Genomic DNA, 24,064 nt, shown 5'->3' on the forward strand with positions numbered 1-24,064 from the left:
TTTTACAATGACCTTTTGTTTTTCTTGCATAAAAAAAAAAAAAAAAAATAAAATAAAATAAAATAAAATAAAACATGTATATATTAGATTTAATGAGGATCTGTTCGGGTAAATAAAACATGTATATATTAGATTGATTGTAGATACTGATGCGGATGGTATGATAAGAAAATTTTAGTTTGTTCTCAACGGGAGATATAAATAAATTAGTCCACTTCTTATATAGCTATGTGGAGTATTATTCAATTATTTTCAATTAATAAAATAACATTATAAAAATTAAAAGAAATTCAAATAACATAAAATACTGTTCCTTTAATTTTTTTTATTGACCATTAGTAACCTAGTCCTTTAATAGTAAATGAATTACCTTTGTTTTTATTTTTATTTTTCCTACAGGTTTAATAATTTGATTTATAAACCTTGCATCGCACGGGCACTATGCTAGTTATTATCTTTAATTGTGTATTAGTAAAAATTGTAACAAAATTATTATTTTATGAAACTTGACATTATGACAAATCTAATGATATATTATATAATAATATTTATTTAGTTTTTAGAGGTGAAAAAACTAAGTCAACCATAGTATGTGAATAGTGCAATTGTTAAAGAGATACATATTAAAAAAAACACAGAAGGAGTGTAGATGATTGTATACTGGATGCATATATAAAGTATAAACTCGAAAATTAACCAAGTTAGCAAGCTTTAGGAATCACTGTAGAATTTTGAAAGGACATTGTCTGTAAAAATTTTGTGCAATGCTTTTGCTACAAAAGGGAAGGGGTGGCGCCGGGAATTGAAAGAGGGGATAGGGCTGGCCGGGTGGGTTGCTGATGAGGGAGGTGGGTTGCTATGGTGGGGAGTGGATAGTTTTTTATTTTTTAATTATTTTAAATTTAACCATGATTAGATTATAATTACATATAATCATTAATGTCACCATTAAATAATTATAGCAAATTAGAGTTTACTAAGAATAATAAGTTTCCAAAGATACAGTGATATCAAAGAGAATTTTCCAAATAATTTTCTATTATATAAATATTTTTTCCTTAACAATACAGGATTACAGGCCCAGCTCTTTATAAGTTTAAGGATATCTGATACGTTTATTATACGATCTCTGAAACTCTAACCCATTCAACATCTATCAGTTTCCCCTTTGATACGCCTATCTCCATCCTCCATTGAACCTGCTTTTGTGGTAAGCTTTGTTTTCCCTTTCTAATCATCAAATATCAATTTCATAATCTAGCTTTTATCGTTGATCAAATTTTTATTTATTTTTTTTTTGAAACAAGGGTTAGGGACTTAGGGTTATGGTATTTGGTATTTGGTAGCAGACCTAGCAGTGTTTGTATGTCTGGGTTTTAAATTAACCGATTAATTATTAATTTTTTTATATCCAGAGCAGGTATTGCTTGGTATATGGATAGGCTTACCAATTTGCCTGATGAATTGTTAATTCGGGTGATTTCGTTGCTACCCACCAAGGATGCCGCTGCTACTTGTTCCTTGTCTAAGAGATTGAGGCGTATATTCCCTTTGCTCACTAGCCTCGACTTTGATGTTTCACCTATATCTCTTTGTTTGAAACATCCCTATGCAATTCAACGTTTCCCCACTTTCGTGAGCTTTGTTGATAATGTACTCCAACCACACCAATCGCGGTATCTTACCAAGTTTAGACTTCAAGTTAGCAGTGTTGACTTTGACACACTGTATTATAATGGTTGCTATGCCTATGAGTGTAGGCAAGGTTGCCTCCCTGACTTGAATTCTTCGCGACTTAATGCGTGGATCTCTTATCCATTCACCCTTTGTGGCCTTAGGGAGCTTGACCTCTGTATTCTGGTGAGATATCCTGGTGATACGCAGCTGCCCCCGGCAATTTTCTCATGTGAAACATTGGAGGTGTTGAAGCTTGAGCTCAATATTGGCCTTGATAATGTTTTTACCATGCCATCTTATCGTCTTCCAAACTTGAAATTGCTCTTCTTGTGTGTGTCTTCTATTGCTGATGATGGCTTTCTGTCAAGGCTAGTCTCGAGTTGCCCTGTACTCGAAGACCTTACATTCACAGCCAGTGCAAACCGTGCCAAAATCACAGCTATTACGTCAACATCCCTTCGAAGAATGTGCTTAAATATGCGTATGTGTGGTAATTTTCAACAAGATTACAGTGACTTGGTGCTTATCAATACTCCCAACCTTGAGTACCTTGTGTACGATGATAATTTAGCAAAATGTTACTCGATATCAATAATGCATCGTCTTGTTAAAGCAGTTCTGTGTTTATTTGAGATGTTGGAATATGATGGGTATCAAGTAGCTTTTCAGCAAATAATTAGCCTTGTTAAACCCTTGTCTTATGTTCAACATTTATCGTTGAAGGGCTTCTTAGTGTCGGTATGTCTCTATCTCTAAATTTGTTTGATGCTATTATAGTACTATTTTTCTACTCTATCAACTGTCGAATTTACCAGTTGGCTAACTTGTGGTTGTAGCGATTCGACACGGTTGATGAAAAGGTCTTAAAGGATCAACTGCCCGTGTTTCATAACCTTAAACATCTAGAGCTGGATGGAATTGAAATGTATTGCTGGAATAAACTGTTGTTGCCCTTTCTCAACAGTTCACCTGTCTTAGAAACACTTGTTTTTGAAGAGGTTGGTGTGTGTGTTATTTTAGTATTATCTTATGTACATATGTTGAAACTCTAAGCGAAACTTGTTTTACAAAATTTTTAATTATTATTGTTGCTTATTTTTATAGGGACTACACAACGAGGATGATAATGCTAATTCGCCTACCAGAAAAAATGAACTGCAGTTGGAGCGAGAATTTTTTAGTACAGATCATGAAATTCCTATATGTTGCAGATTTCATCTCAGAAGAATAGTGATAAAGAAATACTTTGGAATAGAACGCGAAGTGGTGATAACCAAGTTTTTCCTAAGACATGCATTAGTTTTGGAGAAGCTAGTCATATACTTAACTCGAGATGAATATGTAATACCATATCAAAATCAGATGTCAGTCGAGAACACATTGAAGAATTTACCAAAAGCCTCAGTCACGTGTTCGATTCAAGTATTATGATCACCATATTACATGTTAGCATGCATCTATCTATTCATTATGCTGGTAGTGATATTGGTGAAAGGTTCTTCTGGAATCTCCTCTGATTTCTTCTGAATTACAGTTTATGGCTTATCAAATTGTACGTTCTCTTTCCCAGGGTTATCTTTTGTAAAGGACTTTTGAGTTTCTTCTTTTTGCATGTTCAAGCTCGTACTAGGTACAAGTGGCTGAGTATTTTTTGTAGGAATTTTATTTGCTTTTGGAGTGTCTTTTTTTCTTATTATTTTGTTTCCCTCCAAATCGGTTTTCCTGGCTGCTCTTCCCAAAATTAAAGGGGGTAGGATTAGCCGATTAGGCACAATAACCAAAGAATCTTGTGATTGGTCCCCAAGATTAATTGTAGGGATAACGGAATTTCGCTATTATCAAAACTTTTATTTTATTTTACTACCTATCAAATCCTGTATTTTAAATTTCGCTACCAGATAACGGAATCCGTTAATAATTCCATTAGTGAGATCCAGCTACCCTCATTACCACCTTCCTGCCACCACTCCCTCCTTAGCCACCCTAAATGCCTCCCCTTCAGCCACCAAAAAAATAAAATAAAATAAAAATAAAAACAGCCACCAAGCCCAGCCCCTCCCGTTAGCAGCGCCCAGCTCCGTCAGCAACAGTCTCAAGCAGAGAGTACCGCAGCCAGGCTGCGGCAGATTGCCCCAAACCGCAGCCCAGCTCGCTGTGGACTCCCCTATTCAGCAGCGTGCTAGCTCGTCCAGCAGCTCGTGTGGGCAGCAGTTCAGCGATGCCAGTGCTGGGCAGTCACCGTTGATGGTAATTATCAATTATCATATTATCACCAGCATTGGTACCAGCTACAGCACCCTAATAGATAACACTCAAAACAAAAGTCCACCCTATTGTTGCCGTTCTTTGAGGAACAATGGTGCACTAGAAATTAAGTGAATGCCACCAAATTAAACTTCCTGTTTCACTATTCATTGCATACATTTAATCCATCACAAAGAGCCTAACTCTATATTTCATTCACATGTTTATTTCAGGAAGAGAAGATTTTACAAAGCTTGAAAATTTCCTTCCAACATTTAAAGTCTTAACCTATTACAAGATGCTATTCAAATTTCCGATGTGCTAGTTTCAACCAGTCCTCACAAAGTTGTATAAAAACCAATCCTCAACAGTGGCGACTACACAAAATACAAAAATAAATCACATGTAAACAATTTAACTACATGCAAGAACAATCAAAGCATGTAATGAAAAAAAATCCATTAAAATGCTACGGTGCACAAGCAAAACCATATGACAAATGATGCCAAGATTGTGATTACATCAGACGACTTGGTAGTTTTCTGTGCAAAGCTGGGTTCTTTGTGAAAATTTGGGAGGAGGTCCACCTTTTAGTGGCAAAATGTTGGTAACCTGCACAATCACAAGAATATTAAAAACAAGAACTAAATCAGAACATAAACAAAACAAGAATAAGCAGCCCATAACATATAAGTAACTGATAAGAAAAGAAACCCAAATCAATGTTTACTCTTCCAAAAAATAACACAAATTCTCAAGTATTGACACAAATCATATATTTCAAGCCCAGCATCAACATTAAAAAAAAAAGGGAAGAACAAGTTATCAGGTACAACATTGACTATATACAATGGTGTTCGGTATTTATCAAAAAACCATACCTTTAAGTCACTGAACGTCTTTGTAGCAGTAAATCGCACAGAGATGGGAAAGAAAGCAGATGAGTCTGCTGCAGGCACAACAAACTCCAGAGCACCACTGCAACATCATAAAAGATCAGTATTCAATGTTTCAACTCTTTTTTCTACCAAAAAACATAATTTATAGTTGCTACATTATCTTTCATAAAGGAGATACTACTCCATAGTAAAATACTCACCTGCGATTAGAATCATCAATCAGAACAAGGGACCACTCCAAAACAGAATTTCTGGGATCATATCTGTCAAAGAGATATATGCAAAAGCGTAAGTTTCCAGCACTTTAAACATATATTGGACCCCGACAGCATGAAAAAAAACTACAGCAATGCCAGCAGAAAGCCAAATCATCCATGAGTAGGAATACTGACTATTGATCTCATGCTTGACATCTTTAACCAAGATTATAAAAATTACTTTGTATGATATTAATCACTTTTACTCACCTCCAGTCCCCCTCAATTTGCGTTACATTTGGTGCCTCTCTAAGAGCAGGAAGGGGTACTGAGATAACAACATTTTGTAGATCAAACATTGTTGAAGCTTCATACTCAATGCTGACGTAAGTATCACTTCCAGAAATGGAAGGCCAGCAATTGACTGCCATAAAAGAGAAATCATGAGAAGATGAAAACCAACAAAATCAAAAAGCCCAAGTGTAGATATTATAGAGATAAGTATGCAAAGCAATAAACTCACTTGTCAAAGGAACAGCTGTTTCATCTGTACTCTGCATTCTCCACCTTAGAAGACCAACACCATCTCCTTGGCCAGTGGGAAAAGGTCTGTTAGGATCTTTAAGACCCAAAATACCCTCATTTGAATACAGCTCTTTGTTGATGTTAGGGTGCGTTTTGAACAAGACACTAGGATTGCCACCAGACTCAACCTGCATATTGCATAGCAGACAAACCATTTATAACAGAGAGCATGATATCTAGCATAAATAGTTTAGAATAAACGAAGCATATGCAACCTGAACTACTACTAAATACAATAAACCAGAACAAATCCTATTATGGGGTGTTCGCTTGGAGGCCTATAGGCTTGGTTTATTATTTTATTCCCAACCGCTGGCATGAGTCTTTTTTTGTTGGGAATGGGATGGGGATTAAACCCCACTATCCCAACAGATTAATATCTAGGGAGGGGGACAGGGAGCATGTATTATGAGTGGGATAAGGGATTGGAAACAAATTAACCATGGAAGAAATCTTAAGGTATTATAGTAAATTTTATTACTTATTTCCTAACTTCATCACCTGCCAAATTATAGACTGGGAATTTATTTATGAGATATGGCCTTGAGAGGGAGGTTAAGACTTGGGAAGGCCACCAAGTAGAAAAGTAGGAGCAGAAAGAAGTACCTGAACTTGGATAAAAGCATCTTTCTCCTCAAGAATCTGAAGAGACAGAGTGCCTTGTACATCAAAGTTACTGAGACTTCCATCTTGTTTGAGCGTCACATTGAGCTTCTCCTCCACAGTCAATGTTAGAGGATCAGTAGGAGGTGGAGCAGCAGCCTTAGATTTGCTTAATGTTGGTGGGACATCCTCAACAATCATTTCACCTTCTGCTTTCAGGGATTCCAAGAATTTGTTTGTTCCTTGTGACTTACCAAGCTTCATACCAGAATTCTGTGGAGCAGAAACAGGAGCTGCTGGACGACCTGATACCACCAACCAAACAAAGAGAATCAGCAGTGGTAGAGTGAAAATCAGGTCACCACTTTACTAAGAATAACAGAACAAGCCAAAGAATGTATCATGTACAGAAAAAACATCATACAAGCAAGATCAACAGTTAAGACTGTGATTCATTTATGTCAACCTTTGATATGACAGAGACACGATATCAGACCCCAAACAACTAAACCTTAATTTATACAGTTGGCAGTACTTTCTAGATGTGTAACAATTGGATAGCCATATACTTCAAATGATGCAAGTATTGACAACAAACCAACAGAGTCAGAATTTATAAAGTCAGCTTTAAAAATATGAGAATATTGTGTAATCGCCCCTTCACATTATATATACTTCCTCCATTTCTTTTTAGTCAACACCTTTTGACTTTCAGCACTACTATTCACATATGTTAATTTGACGTCATTGCGTGGTTTATTCACAAGAAACAAACATAGTCGTGTGGATTCTTGTTTGATTTGTCTCAACGTCTATCCAAATATCAAAATTTTATATTTTTTGTTATACATAATCAAAGATATTAATATTTGAAAGTATGCATTGGCAAACATGTTACATGCCTAATGAAATATGTCAAATAATTATGAAATAGAGGAAGTACGAAATACTCATGCGTTATTATTTTTGTTCACTCTGGCTAGCTAGCTATCAATCAACATGAAAATCACCCCAAAGCTTCTAAAGAACCTCCTACCTTAATTACTAGAAGGAGTCAAATATTCACAAGGAATCACAACCTTACCCTTACCGTGATATTGTCAAAAGATAAATACTTGAGCCATCAAATAAAGCATCTGAATCATACCTTTTGGCTTGGTGGAGAATGAATCCAGATCAGTTGACGGTCCAAACCCAGAATTACTGCCAAATCCACTAGTGCTGCTAGATATACTCATGTCACTGAAAGTACTTTCCAGTCTTGAAGAACCCATGGACGACATGTAATTACCTTTGTCACCCCTGCTCTTTTCCATCTGCCAAGGTCAAACATCATTTTATTGATAAACCTCCATGTATACAACCACCCAGTTGCCCGTATATCACTGATAGAAATAGCAGAGGCAGGGAGAGAGGCAAAATAAAATGATACCTTGTTTTTCTCAATTTCATTAGCTTTGCGCTTCATTATATCCTTGGTTTCATTAATCTTACTTGCAATCACCAGCTTGTGCAACTTCTCTTCATGACTTTCCATCTCACAGTACTGTTTCACCTGTGCAACGGTGACAGTTTCTTTGTGCCCAAGGGCAATAATTTCATCAAAGGCGAATATGAGCTCAAATGCTGCTCTACATATTCCTTCTTCATCTAAAGAGTAAGCATATTCTGGTACCTTTGCATGCTTAAGGAATAACACTCATAAGACAGTAAGATTTGACTAAAATCACATCCAGCAACATGAAAGAGGAGGAGCTTTATAGTACTGAAGGAGCAATAGAACATACAAAAACAAGAATAACAGCAGCACGGACATGCACATAAGTAAGAAAGGAAATCAACCTAGTTTCCAGCAATTTAGTCAACAAAAATTGAAGTAAATTGTGAGCTCATAGTCTGAGGAAGCACATATGAAGGATACAAGTTTAGAAAGCATTCGTAAAGTCTCCAAGTCCTCCAAAATATTACTTTGCTTGTTAGTAACCACAAGCAAGAAAAGAGCTTCAATAGGTTGGTAAACGTATCGGACATTTTCAGTCTCAACATAAGTATGCTGCTTTCCAGTCCCAACCAGCTTAGGAAAGGCAGCAAGGAGGCCTTCAATTCTTATGCGACTCATGTCCACAAATTGCCTGGAGACAAGAGCTGCAAGGAAGTTGGAAAAAGAATTAATCCCACTACAACAAAAGTCAGACATAAACACAGAAACAAAGTTTCATCAAATATTCTAACTGCAAAAAATTATGCTTGCAACACCTATTTCCATGCTATCCACGAACCATGTCCTACGATACCTTCAATGAGCAAAGAACGGAAACTAAAGAGCCACAAGCATATTTTCAGCTATATGCAGGCACTAATTCTAATCTAGACTAAGCATCAATAGTGAGATTCCTCCAAATCTGCATTTATTTATAATTAAACTGAAACAAAACACAATGCAAAAACTTCAAAACTACAAAGGATCTATGGAACTGCATACATCATCAACATATAAAAAAGCTCAAGGTGCACTAGAGCAATAAAGGTCCTTCTGCGCATAAGCGTGTTCCTTTATATAATATAAACTATAAAAATTTACTGAAGTGTGCCTCATGTGCTTTAAGCACGCCTCTTTGAATGCACCTTTCCTAGAGCAAAAAAAGCGCTCTACCCTAAACACCTATCACCTAAGGCACATTTTTTTTAACACGGTACATCAGATATATTTGAAGACACGTAAATGTTTATCCTGACAAGAATTAAAGAATCACAATATTGAACTGTATGGACTATGGTTAGAAGCAACAAGCAAAGTCAACTGAACCAAGAGTTGAAGAGTAGACAATCAAATTAGAACGTTGGAAATCCAGAATAAATGCACAAAAATAACAGCAAAAAAATTTGGCTGTTGTGTTATTCTTAGAGAGAAATTTGACAGTTCGATGGCAGGCTGGGTTAATATAACAAATTAAGAATGATGAAAAGAAGCAATAAAATTAGAGGAATAAGCTTAGATATGAATCATATAAGAATAGCTAATATGACTACTGACCAATGACCTGCAAACCAGTCAGGCACCATTAGAAACATGAGAATTGAGGAAAGCTCAAAGATATATAATTGAAAAACTAATAAAGAACTAGGGTATGAGAAGTCTGAAGACAATAGCTTATACTCCTTGTAAAAAAAAAAAAAAACACCAAAAAATGCAAACAAAAAAAGGCGCATGAGATTCAATGAGCGCATATTAATTGAACAGACATGTATCTTACCTTTGCCAGATTTACTGATGATGGAGGCGGCAAGAACAACCTGCATCATCAAGAATCATACAATCAACAATAATGCCAGATAAAATATGCAGAAAGAAACTTATAATTTGTCACATCATCTAACAAGCTAGCAAAATCCTGTTTGTTAATCACACAATCAGGCACTCTGATGGCCCCCAAAAAAAAAGAAATTCTCAACTTTTCTTCACTAAATAAATGATGTAAAGGTACTCGCTTAGTCGCTTCCATTTCATTTACCCCCCCCCCCCCAAGATACCAAAACATCTTTAGAAGCTGGGCAAAGTGAAGGTCATGTGCTTAATATATAATGCTTCAACTTTCAACAAATTGAAAATCGAATGTGACAAAACAAAGAGAAAATTAACTCCAATTCTAGTGCACCTCGTACAAGAAGGCAAAAGGTAAACAATTTAGCTAGAGATCCCAAACAACGGTCATTCTTGTCTAAAATACGTATAAAAGCAGTATTCCTTGCACACTAAAACCTTATCAGCAACAGAGCAGTATCGGACGTTTGACAGATTTAATGTCAAAGTAGACTTTATATGCTGTTCGGTTGAGTCAAACAGAAACAATCAAGATAATTCGGCTTAATACCATTTCATAAGCTTCATCCAAAATCACTTCGAAATCAAGCAAATTATAGATAAACGCAAAGCCACACAACATTGGCAATTTCATCCAATTAAAATGGAACTGCGAAGGAATTGACTTACCATGATTACGCCTCACAAAATCCAACAGCTCAAAATCAATTGAAAACGAAAGACAAATTCACGCAAACCTCCTGCAATACATACAATGTCATAAATTAATAAGCATAATTCAAAACCCTAACAGTTAGCAATGCAGAAGATCTATGGCTGTAATATCTAGATCACCAAAACAATTGACAAAAAAAACACTATTATCCGATTAGAAATCACGAATGCGGTATAAAATTAACTGATTTACGATATATTCTCGAAATTTCTAATCCAAAAAACCCTAATCAAACAACTCTGATCAAATTAACACTAAATCAAACAAATTCATTCGAAAATCACAAAATTCAAACAATATAAATCACGAAAAATCAGATCCAATGAAACAATCATAAATATAATCAATCAAATCAACAATGATAGATCTCAAACTGAAATTAATTCGGCGAGAAAAAGAAAAGAGGAGAGAGAAAATGGCTTACTTGGGATGAATCGAATCGGAAGGTGGAGAAATGGTAGATCTCCGAGCAAAAGAGCGAGTGTGGAAGAAAGAGAGAGAGTTTGTTCAGAAGTGATTGTGAGATTTGGAGCTGCGCCTTTTAAATATTTTCATTTTCATTTCTATTTTATTACGAGTAATACTTTTATTGTATTAATTACTCCTTAATTGATTTGTTAACTTTGAATTGAAGGAAATTTTTCTTCAATTTGAGAATTTGATTGATTTTTGTTTGCAATATGTGACAGCAAATCTAACCAATGATAATTGAGAATTTAAATAAACTTTAAAGAATAAGATTAATCTTTGGATACTAGTAATTTAGTTTGAATATTTTACAAACAACGCGTTTTTACGTGACATATCAGTATATCACACCATGTGGCTACTTGTAAAAAAATAGAGAGTAAAATAAATCCTATAACACTCACTAAGTAACCTATATAGTATTGATGAACTAACCTCTGTAATACTGATCAAGTGACTCTTATAACACTAACAAATTAAGGTAACCTATATGATTGTTCGCATAGTGTGGCCAACCACATACTACGTACATAAGTTGATAGGGAGCTTTTAAAGTTACTTTTTATAATAATGATGATTGTATACACGCTTTTCATTGTTAGATTAATGAATGTACTACTTTGTGATTAACGATAATTAACAACAATGAAAATAGGGGGAAAAAAAGCAATAAACAAGACAAGGAGAATTTACTATGGGCACCCAAGAACTGAGAGAAAAAAACCCGCCTATCTATCCACTATAGAGTAATTTTTTTATGAAGAACAATGTAGTTTATATGCAAGCTTTCAAAGCACCATGAAAGTCCCCAACTCAAAATCACCTTTTGCACTCTTAAACCCTAAGAATTAGGGCAATTACATTTAAGGCGCTCTCTTCACTTCGTTCTCTTCATCTTACTCTAATACATGACTAACAAGTTGTTGGGTTTTAGGTATTCTGAGCGGAATTTCATGAATCTCATTCATATGCACCTAAACAGGATCTCATGCATATATAAATAAAGGATCACATAATAGTTTAGAATTACCCTTTGATGCATGAATTCCCAAGCTTTCTTCTACCTTCTGGCGGAGATTAGAGCCCCAATTGTTGCTCCTCTAATATTGGTCCACAAGTGTAGATCGAACCTGCACCAATGCTAGTTGGACGGGAGAGATTAATCTCCTCTTCTATGGAGAGTTTCTAACCGATTGTAGAGAGAGAGGAAGGGAAAAATATTACGTTGTTTCTTTATGAGAGATGAACGTCGTTATATTTTTCCCCAATCCCTTTGTTATATATAATCATATTATCTAATTAGGGCAAGACTTATTCCTATCTTACTCCTTATGGCCAGTCATTCACTAAGCCCAACTTTTGGACTCGGTATTCTTGTTCGACCTAACACTGTAATGTGTGATCTCATAGGATCCATTTAGTTGGCATTAGTTTAACCCAATGATCAATATTGGTCTCTAGCAAGGCGTAAAGACGACCCAACTCAACGAACTTATTATCTCCATAATACGATCCATATCATATTAGTAATTGCACGAGAGTCGAGGACACATTTCCTTCACAAGTAACAAGTGCACATGAACTAAACTGAACTTATTAGAGCTAAACTAAACTGAACTTAAAATAATCATATGAGAACATGCCCTCAGATTAAATTAGACCAATTTATAATAATTTATATCTAAAATATTTCATTAATTAAATAAATTTAAATTCTAAGCGTTTAATTTATTCCGAGATTATATAGTTAATTGAAGAAAACAGAGCCTTACTTAATGCGAAAGGAGAGGGAAGATGGGCTTTAGTTCGAGAATGGATATTGGACTATTTGTGTATTCGATTACCGGGGACCCTTTAAATAAATGGGCCATATGCCGGGGGTCTTGTAGCATAATCCTAATATATAGCCAAGTGCATGCATTTGACTCAAGATCTTGCTTAATTAGCGTAGCGTGTTTGCTACTTAAGATAATGGTGCTAGTCTGCTAGATGCCTCAATAGTCAATTTCCCTTTAGTTTTTTCTAACTTGAGGAATAGGGTGCACTTTCAGATGTACTAGTACTCGGTCTATAGGTATTAGGTTTTGTTAATTAATTAACTTCTAATTAGGTGAATTTGATAGATGAGATCAGAGTAAATTTATGGAACTACTCCACACGTATAATGTATATATGTGAGAGCAAAGCGATATAACTAGTTATATATAGCACGAATTTTTTTTTTTTTTTTTTTTTTTAAAGGACAAATCAAGAAAATAGAGTAAACAAAAAGAAGTGTTAAGCATATACGAGTACTTCATAGAATATCCACTATGTTTTTTATTTGCTACTTATCATGCAAATGTTGTGTTTCATGCTAAAAGGTGCAATATCATTTATTCATATAAGGCCTTAAATGCTCCGAATTTTGGCATGAATCGTAAAAACTTATATGAGGCATCTTATGCAATGATTTTTGGTTTGAACCGCAATATATGAACTACCAACTGCTATGATTTTGGGTTTGAACCAAAACATTTTGTGAAGGGTGTGAGTGTTGTGCTTGTCCTGCTTTGACTATTGGCTAAGTGGCTAACTGTATACATGGCACAAAAAATACAACATTAAGCTCATTTTTTACCGTATATATAAGGTCTTTTTCCACTAGTGTAAATGTGTAACTATTTGGTAAAACTACGATGCTTATTTTTTTGGCTTTTTAATGGTAAAATTTATGAGATTACGGCTTTGACTGATTGAATGATAAAATTGTAGAGTCGTAGTTAGAAATTTAATTTGATTTGTATATTTCAAGCATGTCCCTATAATCAACCACTAGATGTTAATTAGTTTAGAAAATGTAAGACTTCATTGTGTTTCTTTTTCTTCTTATTTTTTCAAGTTGTTGGTTGAAATATTCAATTGGATAACAGAGAAATATTGAGCATGAATAGAAGTCAATATACTTTGTTAATTCCTGAATTACTAACACAATCAAACATGACACATTTGCTAATGCACTACTTTGATACGAAATAATTATTATCATGATTGAATATTAGTACAAAAAAAAATTAAAATTGATTGTGAAACTTTATGTCAATTATTTTACACGATAACCTTGACTTTGGATACTCCATTAGGAAAAAAAAACCCTATAATTAGAGTCGGTATATGAACAATGCAGAAAGTCAATCAAACCGTATTAGTAATTCTAAAATGTAGATACTATATATACAAATTAAAATACAATATTTCATATTTGTGTTGCCAAGATCTTGTTGGAATCATCTTAATGTTTATTTTTTAGTTCAAAATATAAATAATCATGTGGAATAAGCAAATTTGTTTGGAGAGCACATACTTGATATATGTTTGTACTTTTTACACTGACATTCTTATAAATAATACAAACTTTAATCATCCTACTTAATAATTTCGATTTAGTAAAATATGTTCTAATTCAATAAGAATAAGTTCTAGCTAATTAGTAAAATATAGTAATTTTAAAGAACAAATATAATAGAATTTGTAAAAATAATTTTTAATCAGTTTAAATTATTTAAGTTCAACAAAAACGTTTTCATTTAAACAAAAATAAGGTAAGGAGAACAAGAATTTAGTTATTTTCCGAGGCATATGAGCAAATACCAAAAATCAAGTAGATGATGTTACGATTAGAAGGTTTTATATACCCCATAAAGTGTAAATATGGTACGAATATGTAGAGGTGTTAGTTAAAATCACATCCAATTCGAAAAATATCCGATTCAGATTTCAACTCGCTTGAACATAATAATTTAACATGACTCAACTTTTAAAAATGAACCGGACCCGACCTCATCATACCCGATTCGAACATCCAAATTCAATAAGACAACTAATAAAGTTCTTTGTATAAAAACCGATTCTAAGCATTCCATCAAAAAAAAAAAAAAAAAAAAATCTAAACGGATGGTTGACATATGATTAGTTTTCATTGCAACCACAAGTCCATAAGTATAGTAATCTAGGCCAATAATCTTCTTAACGGCAAATATTTACTTGTATCTCTTCTACACGGCTCTACCACTTATTTTTTCTCCTAAATTACAATTATACCCTGTATATATATACTAACGGCTATTCCCGATTTGGAATAGAGCTATATAGTTGGAATTATTGCTAATTATAGTATAAAAGAGTTTGATAACTATCAACTTAATGTAAGTTTAACTACATAAAGTGACGGTTAATGAAACTAATTATTGAATTTTGTACAATAATGATTTTTCCCAAGAAGATGGATTTAGTCAGCTTTTTAACTTTGTAAAACTTCTATGCTTTTCGAGAACATATTTACTATTCAATATGTTTGGAAATTATATTTTTGCAAAGTAAAATTATACGAAGTAGTCAACTGTTTAACTTTCTATGCTTTCGAGGGCATATATACTTTTCAATAAACGAAATTATTTGATGTTATTTTTTATTCAATTGCCATTTCAAACTTGTCATATCGTTAATTCAAAGTACTCGTTTTGTAATGCTTTGTGAATGTCATACTATAATGAATTTTAATTTCCTAAATAATGTGAATATTTATATTTGGTCATTGCACATGTTATCATTTAGTATCTAAAGTCATTACATATTAGAAAAAAATTAGAAAAAAAATTGATAATATTAATACACTCGTTGAGATAATTTAGGAAAACCCCACATAATTATGTAATTTCTAAACTATTGGAAATAAATTAAAAGATAATTCAAGTTGTAAATAGTTCCAAACAAAAACATTATAAAGAATTACAGAGTAGATAGAATACGAATTTTCGATTCATATATGTAATATTGTCTCTTATTTTATTTTATGCAGTCGAAATAATAGTATAAAGAAATCGAGTATTTTTTGCGCTATATAACTGATCATAATATGTAGCCACTTATAAAAACACAAATTAATAATCCTTATAACATTAATAGAGTATGTAGCCCCTATATATTAACACTGATGATAGAGTAATCCCTTATTATATATATTGAGCAACCCTTAAATAACAAAGTAAGACCTACAACAATACGTGATAGAGTCACCCCTATATTACCGAGTTACCCCTATAACTGTAAGAGAGTACATACCGGCATTATAGAGTTATAGGACTAACTGAGCAACCCCATTATACCTGGCCATACGGTGTGAACAGCCACGTACTTTTAAAGTTAGATAAAAATTACACACGGATCGGGTTAGTGGGCAGGACTCCTTAGAAGTAGGAGTAAATAATACCAAGTAATTATTAATAATGCCGTATGAGGATATAAATCTGTTTTTGTAAAAAAAAAAAAAAATCGTAGTAGAATTAGTCCATTAAAAGATTTTGCTAATAATAGTCCGCTATCAACCTGTTATCAGCAGTCTATATAAACCAATGTAAGATCCTTTGCATTCTTCACACTTTCACACCTTCAATTCGTTTATCTTCTCCTCAAAATTAACTCCCATCTTATCTATTTTCGTAGTCTTCAACCTAACTGTGAATAAGGTATGCATTATACGTAAGCTTTTAATTTTTTTTCTTGCCACTTTTATTTACAAGTATGACATAAGCTATGAAATTGTATGCTATATTATGACGTTGGTTCTCTCTAACATAAGCTATACAATGATATGATAGTTGGTTATCTCTAGCATATAAGATATACAATCGTATGATATGACGTTGGTTGTCTCTATTGACTCTATATATGTATATGAGTATATGGAGCATACATATTGAAATCGTATGCTATGAAGTATTTGTTATCTTCTTGCATATTGACTATTGAGCAAGTTAGAGGTGCATACATGATACGTCACACGTGTTTTGTACACTTATTGGTTAATAATAAGGGTATTTGTTCGAACCAAACTTGTAAAGGCTATATGCTTCACATTGTATATATGCATGTATGTTATTGTAGATAGATTGATGGCAAGTTATAAGAAAATGGGTGTAGGTTCTGTATGATTTGACATAGTTTTCTAAGCTAGACAGTGATTGAAGGTTGCTTTTTTAATTAACATAATTCAACATATATAGAAAATTTATCATTTTTTGTGAATTCAATACGAAGTATATATTAACATAATTTTAACGTTTTTATTGACATTTACAAATTAAATTTTGTCCTTTTTAGAAATGTTAATGTTTTATCATATTGCATCATTTCATGCATGTAATTTCGTTTATTTCTTTTTACATCAGCAATGACGGATCGATCTAGCTAGGATTGCATCATTGCATGCATGCATGCAATTTCTTTAATTTCTTTTTCCAACAACAAATAAAAGTACAAGTAACAAATAAAGTAAGAGAACAGATTAAATATAAAATAAAATTGGTATTTATGAAGATATAACCAACTCTACTATCTATTTTTTGTGTAATATATACAAAAGTTTAACATATAAACTAAAGATTAACTAAAAAATTACGATCGATGATGAGGTAAGTCATGACTAGGGTAAGCCCGCACCTAGATCTGTCCTTGTCCATAAGTCAAAGTCGAAAGACTATATTCTTCATATAATGTTTTGCATATAAACCGAGTATATATTCATTTACTTTTCTCTTTTTGCACAATTATCATAATTTAAAGGGTTTATATATTCAAATATATTGACTTTTCCCATATATAACATAGAATTTCAAGTTATATGTCTGTCTACACATATATATGTTTTGACACAATGTTTCATGATTGGAGTGTCGATCTATATGTATTTGTCGTGGTAGGCTGGTAGCATTGGGCGCACACAACTCTTGTGTGTTGACATATCTAACACTACCACCAAAAATAGTACGCAACTATGATTGCTACCCCAAACTTGAGACTTATAAAGTGCAACGCGTTATGATGCCATAAATAAGGCTATATATAAGGCCATAGGGGTGCTAATGAAACTGAGTAGCTTGATCGAGCTCAACTATTAATTCAACACGACTTAAACTCAAAAACTATTTTCTCTCTATTTAATTTCTCCAAATATTACAGGTGAAAGATGGATTATATAAAAGCTCCTTTCAAAGGTATACGAAGCGATGTAAGAGGAAGACTTGCATGTTACAAGCAGGATTGGGTGAATGGCTTCAAACATGGAATTGGGTATGTTCTTTTTTTTTTTTTTTTGTTACGTTTTTTTTTTTTAATAAGGGTATGTATGTTCAATATATGTTGTATTATGAGCTTAAAAGTTACTATGTTGTATTATGAACTTAAATTTAATATCATTTTGAAAACTGATGACAACTAAAATATTTTACCTTTGTTCTATATTCTTGTTTTAACGCTGGATAAATCATTTTAAAAATTAATGTAACTTCTACAAACTTGTTCGGTTATTCTAATTATATATATATGTTTTCAAATGGCGTAGGATACTTGGCCCTGCTGCTTCTATCTTTTTTGCTTCGGCTCTTCCTGCTATAGCCTTTGGGGAGCTGTTGAACAAGAAAACAGGTTAGTTTGGTTTCTTTAAATATAATCTCTAATATATATATATATATATATATATATATATATATATATATATATATATATATATATATATATATATATATATATATATATATATATTTTTACACCTAGCTACCATAAGCCATAAGGTTATATTATAAGGACCTAATATATTTATCAGTTATATATATTAAAACTAAAGTCTTGTGTACAATAGGTCACAGATTTAAATCGCACTGAGCTGAGCATCATTTCAAATTAAAGTCATATCAATCATATTTTCTAACAACAATAATATATTTATTTTTGTTTAATAACTTGACAGGAAGAAAAAACCTAAGTTCAGTGCAAACATTAACTTCAGCAGCAATTTGTGGGTTGATACACACAATATTTGGGGGACAACCACTTCTAATACAAGGAGTTGCAGAACCAACTGTTCTTATGTATACTTTCTTGTATAATTATGCTAAAAAAAAAGATGATCTTAACCCTCTATTCTTGGCTTGGACAGCATGGTAATTTACATGACTTATCATATATACATATTTATACACTTCTACATTTATATTTCCAAATTAATTTATACACATTTGAATAATTCAACTCAAATTAAATCCTATGAATGATTATGTGTTGCAGGGTTTGTGTATGGACCTCTCTTTTGTTGCTGCTCATGTCAATATTTAATTTGTGTGCTATCATTGATCGAATCACTAGGATAGCCGAAGAACTTATCGAGATGTTGATTTCTGTTCTCTTCATCCAAGAGGCTATCAGGGTATATATGTACTCTTAAATTTTTCGTCGTGACTAGATGGTCTGATGTCTTATTAGCATGACAATTGCACGTGCTTGTTATATTGTTGAGAGGTGATTTAATAATTGATACTCTCTTCACAGGGGATTGTAAGCGAGTTTCAAGTTCCCAAGGGAAAGGACGACGAGTCAAACCCGGCATATAATTTTGAGTGGCTGTACGCAAATGGATTGCTAGCAATTTTATTCTCTCTAGGTTTTATTTACACTGCATTTAAAACTAGAAAAGCAAGGTCATGGTTGTATGGAACAGGTTAGTTCACTAAGTAAATTTATATACAGTTTACATACTACCTCTGTTTTTTGTTATTTGCAACAAATGAATTTAATATATGTTTCTCAAATAATACCCTTTATTGTAAAATTTATGAAATGAGTTAAACACAATTATAAGGATTAATTTAATTAATTGTATTTGATGTGTTTGCATGCAGGTTTGATGAGAAGTTTCATAAAAAATTTTGGGGTTCCATTGATGATAATAATATGGGCTGGGTTATCATATGCTGTACCAAGCAAAGTTCCCTCTGGAATTCCTAGAAGATTATTTAGTCCCCATCCTTGGGATTCTTGGGATACTTGGACTATTGCCAGTGTACGTAATCTCTTCCTCTTTCAATTCGTATATGTAACTTCATCACTGTAAACATTATCACTAGATATTCTAATATTTATATGAGTCACATCATTCATTTATTATCACCTATCAAATAAGCCGTTAATTAAATTTTCCAGTAAGTAATTTAGCTAGTCATATAACTAACTAAATGACCAAAATTAATAATTAGTGCTTATATTATGTGTTTTGATGACTAATAATCTCATAAATCAAGCTACTTGAAATTTTGCAGAAAATGGGGGATGTGCCTACAAAATACATCTTTGGGGCATTCATACCAGGATCAATGGTAGCAATTCTTTTCTTTTTCGAGCACAATGTCGCTTCGAAAATGGCACAACAAAAGGAATTCAATCTTAAGCACCCTTCTGCCTACCATTATGACCTCTTTCTACTTGGCTTAACGGTTAGTCACTCTTCTTAAGTAATCTAACACAAGCTAGGATAAGTGTTTTTTTTAAAAAAAAACAAAATCGCGCTTATTAGTACTAATAACGAAATCATAATGCTTAATACATGGTTATGATCAACAGACTTTGATTTGTGGGTTGCTTGGACTTCCTCCTTCCTATGCTCTCCTTCCTCATTCTCCTATGCACATCAAGAGCCTCGCCGTCCTCAAAAGACAGTTTATTCGAAAAAAGATGGTCGAAAGTGCCAAAGAAAGCATACATAAAAATGCTAGTACTTCTGAAATTTATGGCAATATGCAAGCTGTTTTCCTAGAAATGGAGAGGAACAAATCGGTAAGATTTCATTTGTATTAGTACTTATAAAAAAAAAAAGACTAATTTGGATTAAATTTTATGATTAATAAAATGTTTTATTTGTCATCAATATTTTGTAGATGGATAGAGTGGTTAAAGAGCTAGAAAATTTAAAGGAAGTAGTGATGAAGGGAGAAAGTGATGGTAAAACAACATTTGACCCTGATAAGCACATTGAGAACCATATACCGGTTCGAGTAAATGAACAAAGATTGAGCAATCTATTGCAATCTCTTCTCCTTGGAGCTGCAGTTTTCGCGATGCCTGCTCTCAAGCGATTGCCATCTTCGCTTCTTTGGGGGTACATCGCGTATGTGGCTATTGATAGTCTCCCCGGAAACCAGTTTTGGGATAGAATCCGACTTATCTTTGTTAATAAAAGCAGATTACACAGGTGAGTTGTCCTACATTTTTTTTCTTTCTTTTGGCGTTTGAACATGATAAATTTGTCTGACTAACCTTGTCTCAAAATAATGTGGTTAAAAATTATATGTGTCAATTAAGCTGGTCCGCGTGTATGACCAATAATGTTTGATTTGTAAATTTTGGCAGGATTTTGGCTAGGAATCATGCTTCGTACGTGGAAACAGTGCCATTTAGATGGATTTTGGCTTTTACATTGTTCCAATTGACGTACTTGCTCATTTGTTACGGCATGACTTGGATACCTTTAGTTGGAATAATCTTTCCCTTGCCTTTCGTTTTTCTTATCATAATAAGGCAGGTTTTGTTACCCAAATTTTTTGGGTCACACTACTTGCACGAACTTGATTCTCATGAGTATGAAGAAATCCTAGGCACTTCAAGGCGTATACCCCTCTCTTTCAAGGTATGTTCGTAATATTGTTAAATATAATAAATTAATTTAAAACACAGTTTTAAATAATACTCACTTTAATTTAATTTGTTCGCGCTTAAAAATAACATTAAAACTAATGATGGTTGTGAGTTGTGTTTAATCTAGTATCTGTTTGGCTTGGCTCATGACTTTAGTTTGCTATATGCCATGTTATGTTGATGTTTTCAAAAGGTTAGATTGGACGGCTCATGCACGGCCTAGGCCCAAGCCTGACTGGTGCGGCCATCTTTAAATGAAACTATTTTTTCACTAATAATGTTAAATGAAGTCTTGTTCTTTGCACCCAATTTTTATAATTATTTGAATATTTATTTAGTTTTTAAAGCTTACATATATACGAAGTATATATTTATTGAATGAATTATTTTTATGTTCCGAATTATCTCTTATGTTTTCTAACATAAGAATTATCTCTTATGTTCCGAATTAATCTCTTGAAAATGGATTTACAAATCAAAAAATTGAATTGATTTTGTTACATTATTAAAAGTTATCAACATTCAACACTCCATATACGTTTTGCTCACTATAATGCATGCTAAATACAATAAACAGGAAGATGTTAATACCAATAATGAAGCCAACAATGGCAATAATGAAGAAGAAGAAGAAGCAGAAGATGAAATTTCAGATTCTGAATTGTTAGATGAATTAACAACTCATAGAGGGGAGATAAAGATTAGAAGTGTAAGCCTTCGGCGTTTTCGTAGCGAAAGAAGGGCTCCAAGTACAAGTACAGAGATGAACCACCCTAGAGCTGCAAGCTTGAGACATGATTTCAAGGTAATGATCATCTACATATTTGTTATATCTCCTCATATTAATTTATAATTAACATTATAACCTAGCTAAGATATATTTATTATAATATAAATGTCACATAATATGTTTAGTTAATTACATAACATAACATTTTTGTACATGAGCAGATATTTCCAGAAAATATTGTATAAAGCCAAGGAGTGCATGCAAGACAGGAGATACCTTGGGCCTTGGCAATGGATTATAACCAAAGTTACAATAAATGTTAAACTCAGTTGAAGTTGTCAAGAGGAAATGTAACGGTGTTTTTAAGTAACAATACACTCACCGTCTCATTTTACTCACTCTATTTTCAAATAATTTCATTATATAGTCCTAGTTACTTGTATACTACCTCCGATTTTTTTTATGCGCAATTAAAAAAAAAAATCGGAGGTAGTATTATCTTCATCATGTGTAGTACTTCTTTCTCTTGAGTTGGGGTCCACCTTAGCCCACTCATTTTTCTTTTAGTACTTTCATAAAATTTTATATGGAGTACAAATGACCATGTAACAAGTAAATTAAGACAGAAAGAGTTGTATATATATAATTGAACAAAGTATATATATACATTATACAATTGGTGTTGATGATCTTATCTTTATGTGTATAATTGATTGTTGTTTTATAATTCATAATAATTCCAATATAAAAACGGCTTGATTTGTTGTTTTATAATTCATTCTTGTATAATAAATGAATTATATAGAGAGAGAAAATTACAAATTAAGGTATAAAAAGTTTAAACTTGTAACCTATCGTATATAGACCCTTGTTCTTACTCTTTATTAAGTCAAGTCGATCAAGACTCCATTGGTATAGCATATTTTGAGTTTAAGTGGGCATCACTTCCACCCCTCCGACCCTCTCTTTACTTTTTTTTTTTTTTTACAGAAATAGGAGATATATTAGATTAAAAGACTAAAGCCTTAATATTTACAAAGTACATCTCATAATTTTTACAATGAAAATTGATGTAACTACAAAAGCTGCTTATATAATAAGCTAACCATACATTCGAAATTAATCTCCTAAGGAGATGAATATGTACATCACAGAAAGTCCCAAAAACTATCCACATTTATACTAAGACCATCAAAAACTAAAGACATCCATAGCAAAGACAACTTGAGCATCAGATCTGCTGGTTTGAAGCTGATGCAACTCGTGCTTTCTCCATTTCATACAAATCTGAGACACAATCCGAAACTAAATAATGTGTCTTATATCCAACAGCCATCTCCCTTCCATGAATTGCGAGACAGTGAGCTAATTCATTGTTTTCACGAGGGATATGAGTGACAACAGCAACTTCAAAAGTGGCCAAGACAGCAGCAACGTCACAGATAGCTGCTGCAAGCTCGTGATGAGGATTGGGACCAGTAGTCAGGAGCATATCACGAAGAGCTTTCGCATCAGTTTCTACTATGACCTTCTTGATGTTCAAATCTTCAGCAATGGATAAACCGTCATTCAAAGCATACAATTCAGTTAAGAAAGGAGAGATGGAGTCATATTTGCATGAAAACCCCACATACCAAGAGCCATCAGATCTTCTAATCACCCCCCCTCCTGAGGAAACCGCTGAATTCATCCATGCCCCATCAGTGTTAATTTTGAAGTACCCCTCCCTTGGAGCCTCCCACACTGAACTTGAGGATACCTTGTCCTTGCCCTTCCTTTTGTTTGAATCCTGTAATGGACCATTTCAAAGTTTAAAATCAAAGAAGAATTTTGTGAAGAGTGAAATTGGTCCTATTATTTTTTCTTCAAAGATTGTGGAATTTCTATGCAACCATAGATGCCACAAAGCTGTAACAAAAATCAATTTCCATTTTTTATCAATACCAAGATTATAATTTATCCATATCTTCCAAGATGAGTTTTTAAAAATAATGAAATCAAAATTATTTGGAAGATAAACTTTGGCAAATATATCATTCCATAATATCAAAGAAGAAAAACAATCTCTAAAGATATGAATGTGTGATTCAGAATAAATATTGCATCTAGAGCATATAGGAGAAA

At 33.2% G+C, this 24,064-nt stretch overlaps 3 protein-coding genes across 3 annotated transcripts; 2 read left to right on the top strand and 1 right to left on the bottom strand.

The window, feature by feature from the left end:
• The first annotated feature begins 1,434 nt into the window (after window positions 1–1,434).
• On the top strand, window positions 1,435–3,262 carry LOC145589009 (F-box/LRR-repeat protein At4g14103-like). The gene is made up of 4 exons (XM_081645587.1): window positions 1,435–2,415; window positions 2,514–2,675; window positions 2,782–3,018; window positions 3,173–3,262. Exons 1-4 carry the CDS (start codon window positions 1,435–1,437, stop codon window positions 3,260–3,262), a joined length of 1,470 nt encoding a protein of 489 aa, XP_081501713.1.
• A 933-nt stretch (window positions 3,263–4,195) lies between these two features.
• Window positions 4,196–10,818, bottom strand: LOC145589745 (coatomer subunit delta-like). Its single transcript, XM_081646428.1, has 12 exons — window positions 10,667–10,818; window positions 10,197–10,267; window positions 9,460–9,499; window positions 8,127–8,350; window positions 7,638–7,880; window positions 7,353–7,521; window positions 6,209–6,510; window positions 5,541–5,730; window positions 5,288–5,441; window positions 5,021–5,083; window positions 4,803–4,899; window positions 4,196–4,533 (listed from the first exon to the last, which is right to left on the bottom strand). Exons 2-12 carry the CDS (start codon window positions 10,197–10,199, stop codon window positions 4,444–4,446), a joined length of 1,575 nt encoding a protein of 524 aa, XP_081502554.1. The 5' UTR covers window positions 10,200–10,267; window positions 10,667–10,818; the 3' UTR covers window positions 4,196–4,443.
• Window positions 10,819–17,601: 6,783 nt separating this feature from the next.
• Window positions 17,602–22,293, top strand: LOC145588007 (boron transporter 4-like). The gene is made up of 12 exons (XM_081644645.1): window positions 17,602–17,817; window positions 18,089–18,171; window positions 18,494–18,686; window positions 18,811–18,949; window positions 19,072–19,240; window positions 19,422–19,582; window positions 19,839–20,012; window positions 20,140–20,352; window positions 20,454–20,767; window positions 20,926–21,202; window positions 21,788–22,015; window positions 22,162–22,293. Exons 1-12 carry the CDS (start codon window positions 17,714–17,716, stop codon window positions 22,183–22,185), a joined length of 2,079 nt encoding a protein of 692 aa, XP_081500771.1. The 5' UTR covers window positions 17,602–17,713; the 3' UTR covers window positions 22,186–22,293.
• The last annotated feature ends 1,771 nt before the right edge of the window (window positions 22,294–24,064 follow it).

Source organism: Chenopodium album, chromosome 17, assembly GCF_948465745.1.
Source record: "Chenopodium album chromosome 17, dcCheAlbu1.1, whole genome shotgun sequence".
In the NCBI taxonomy this organism is placed as follows: Eukaryota; Viridiplantae; Streptophyta; class Magnoliopsida; order Caryophyllales; family Amaranthaceae; genus Chenopodium; species Chenopodium album.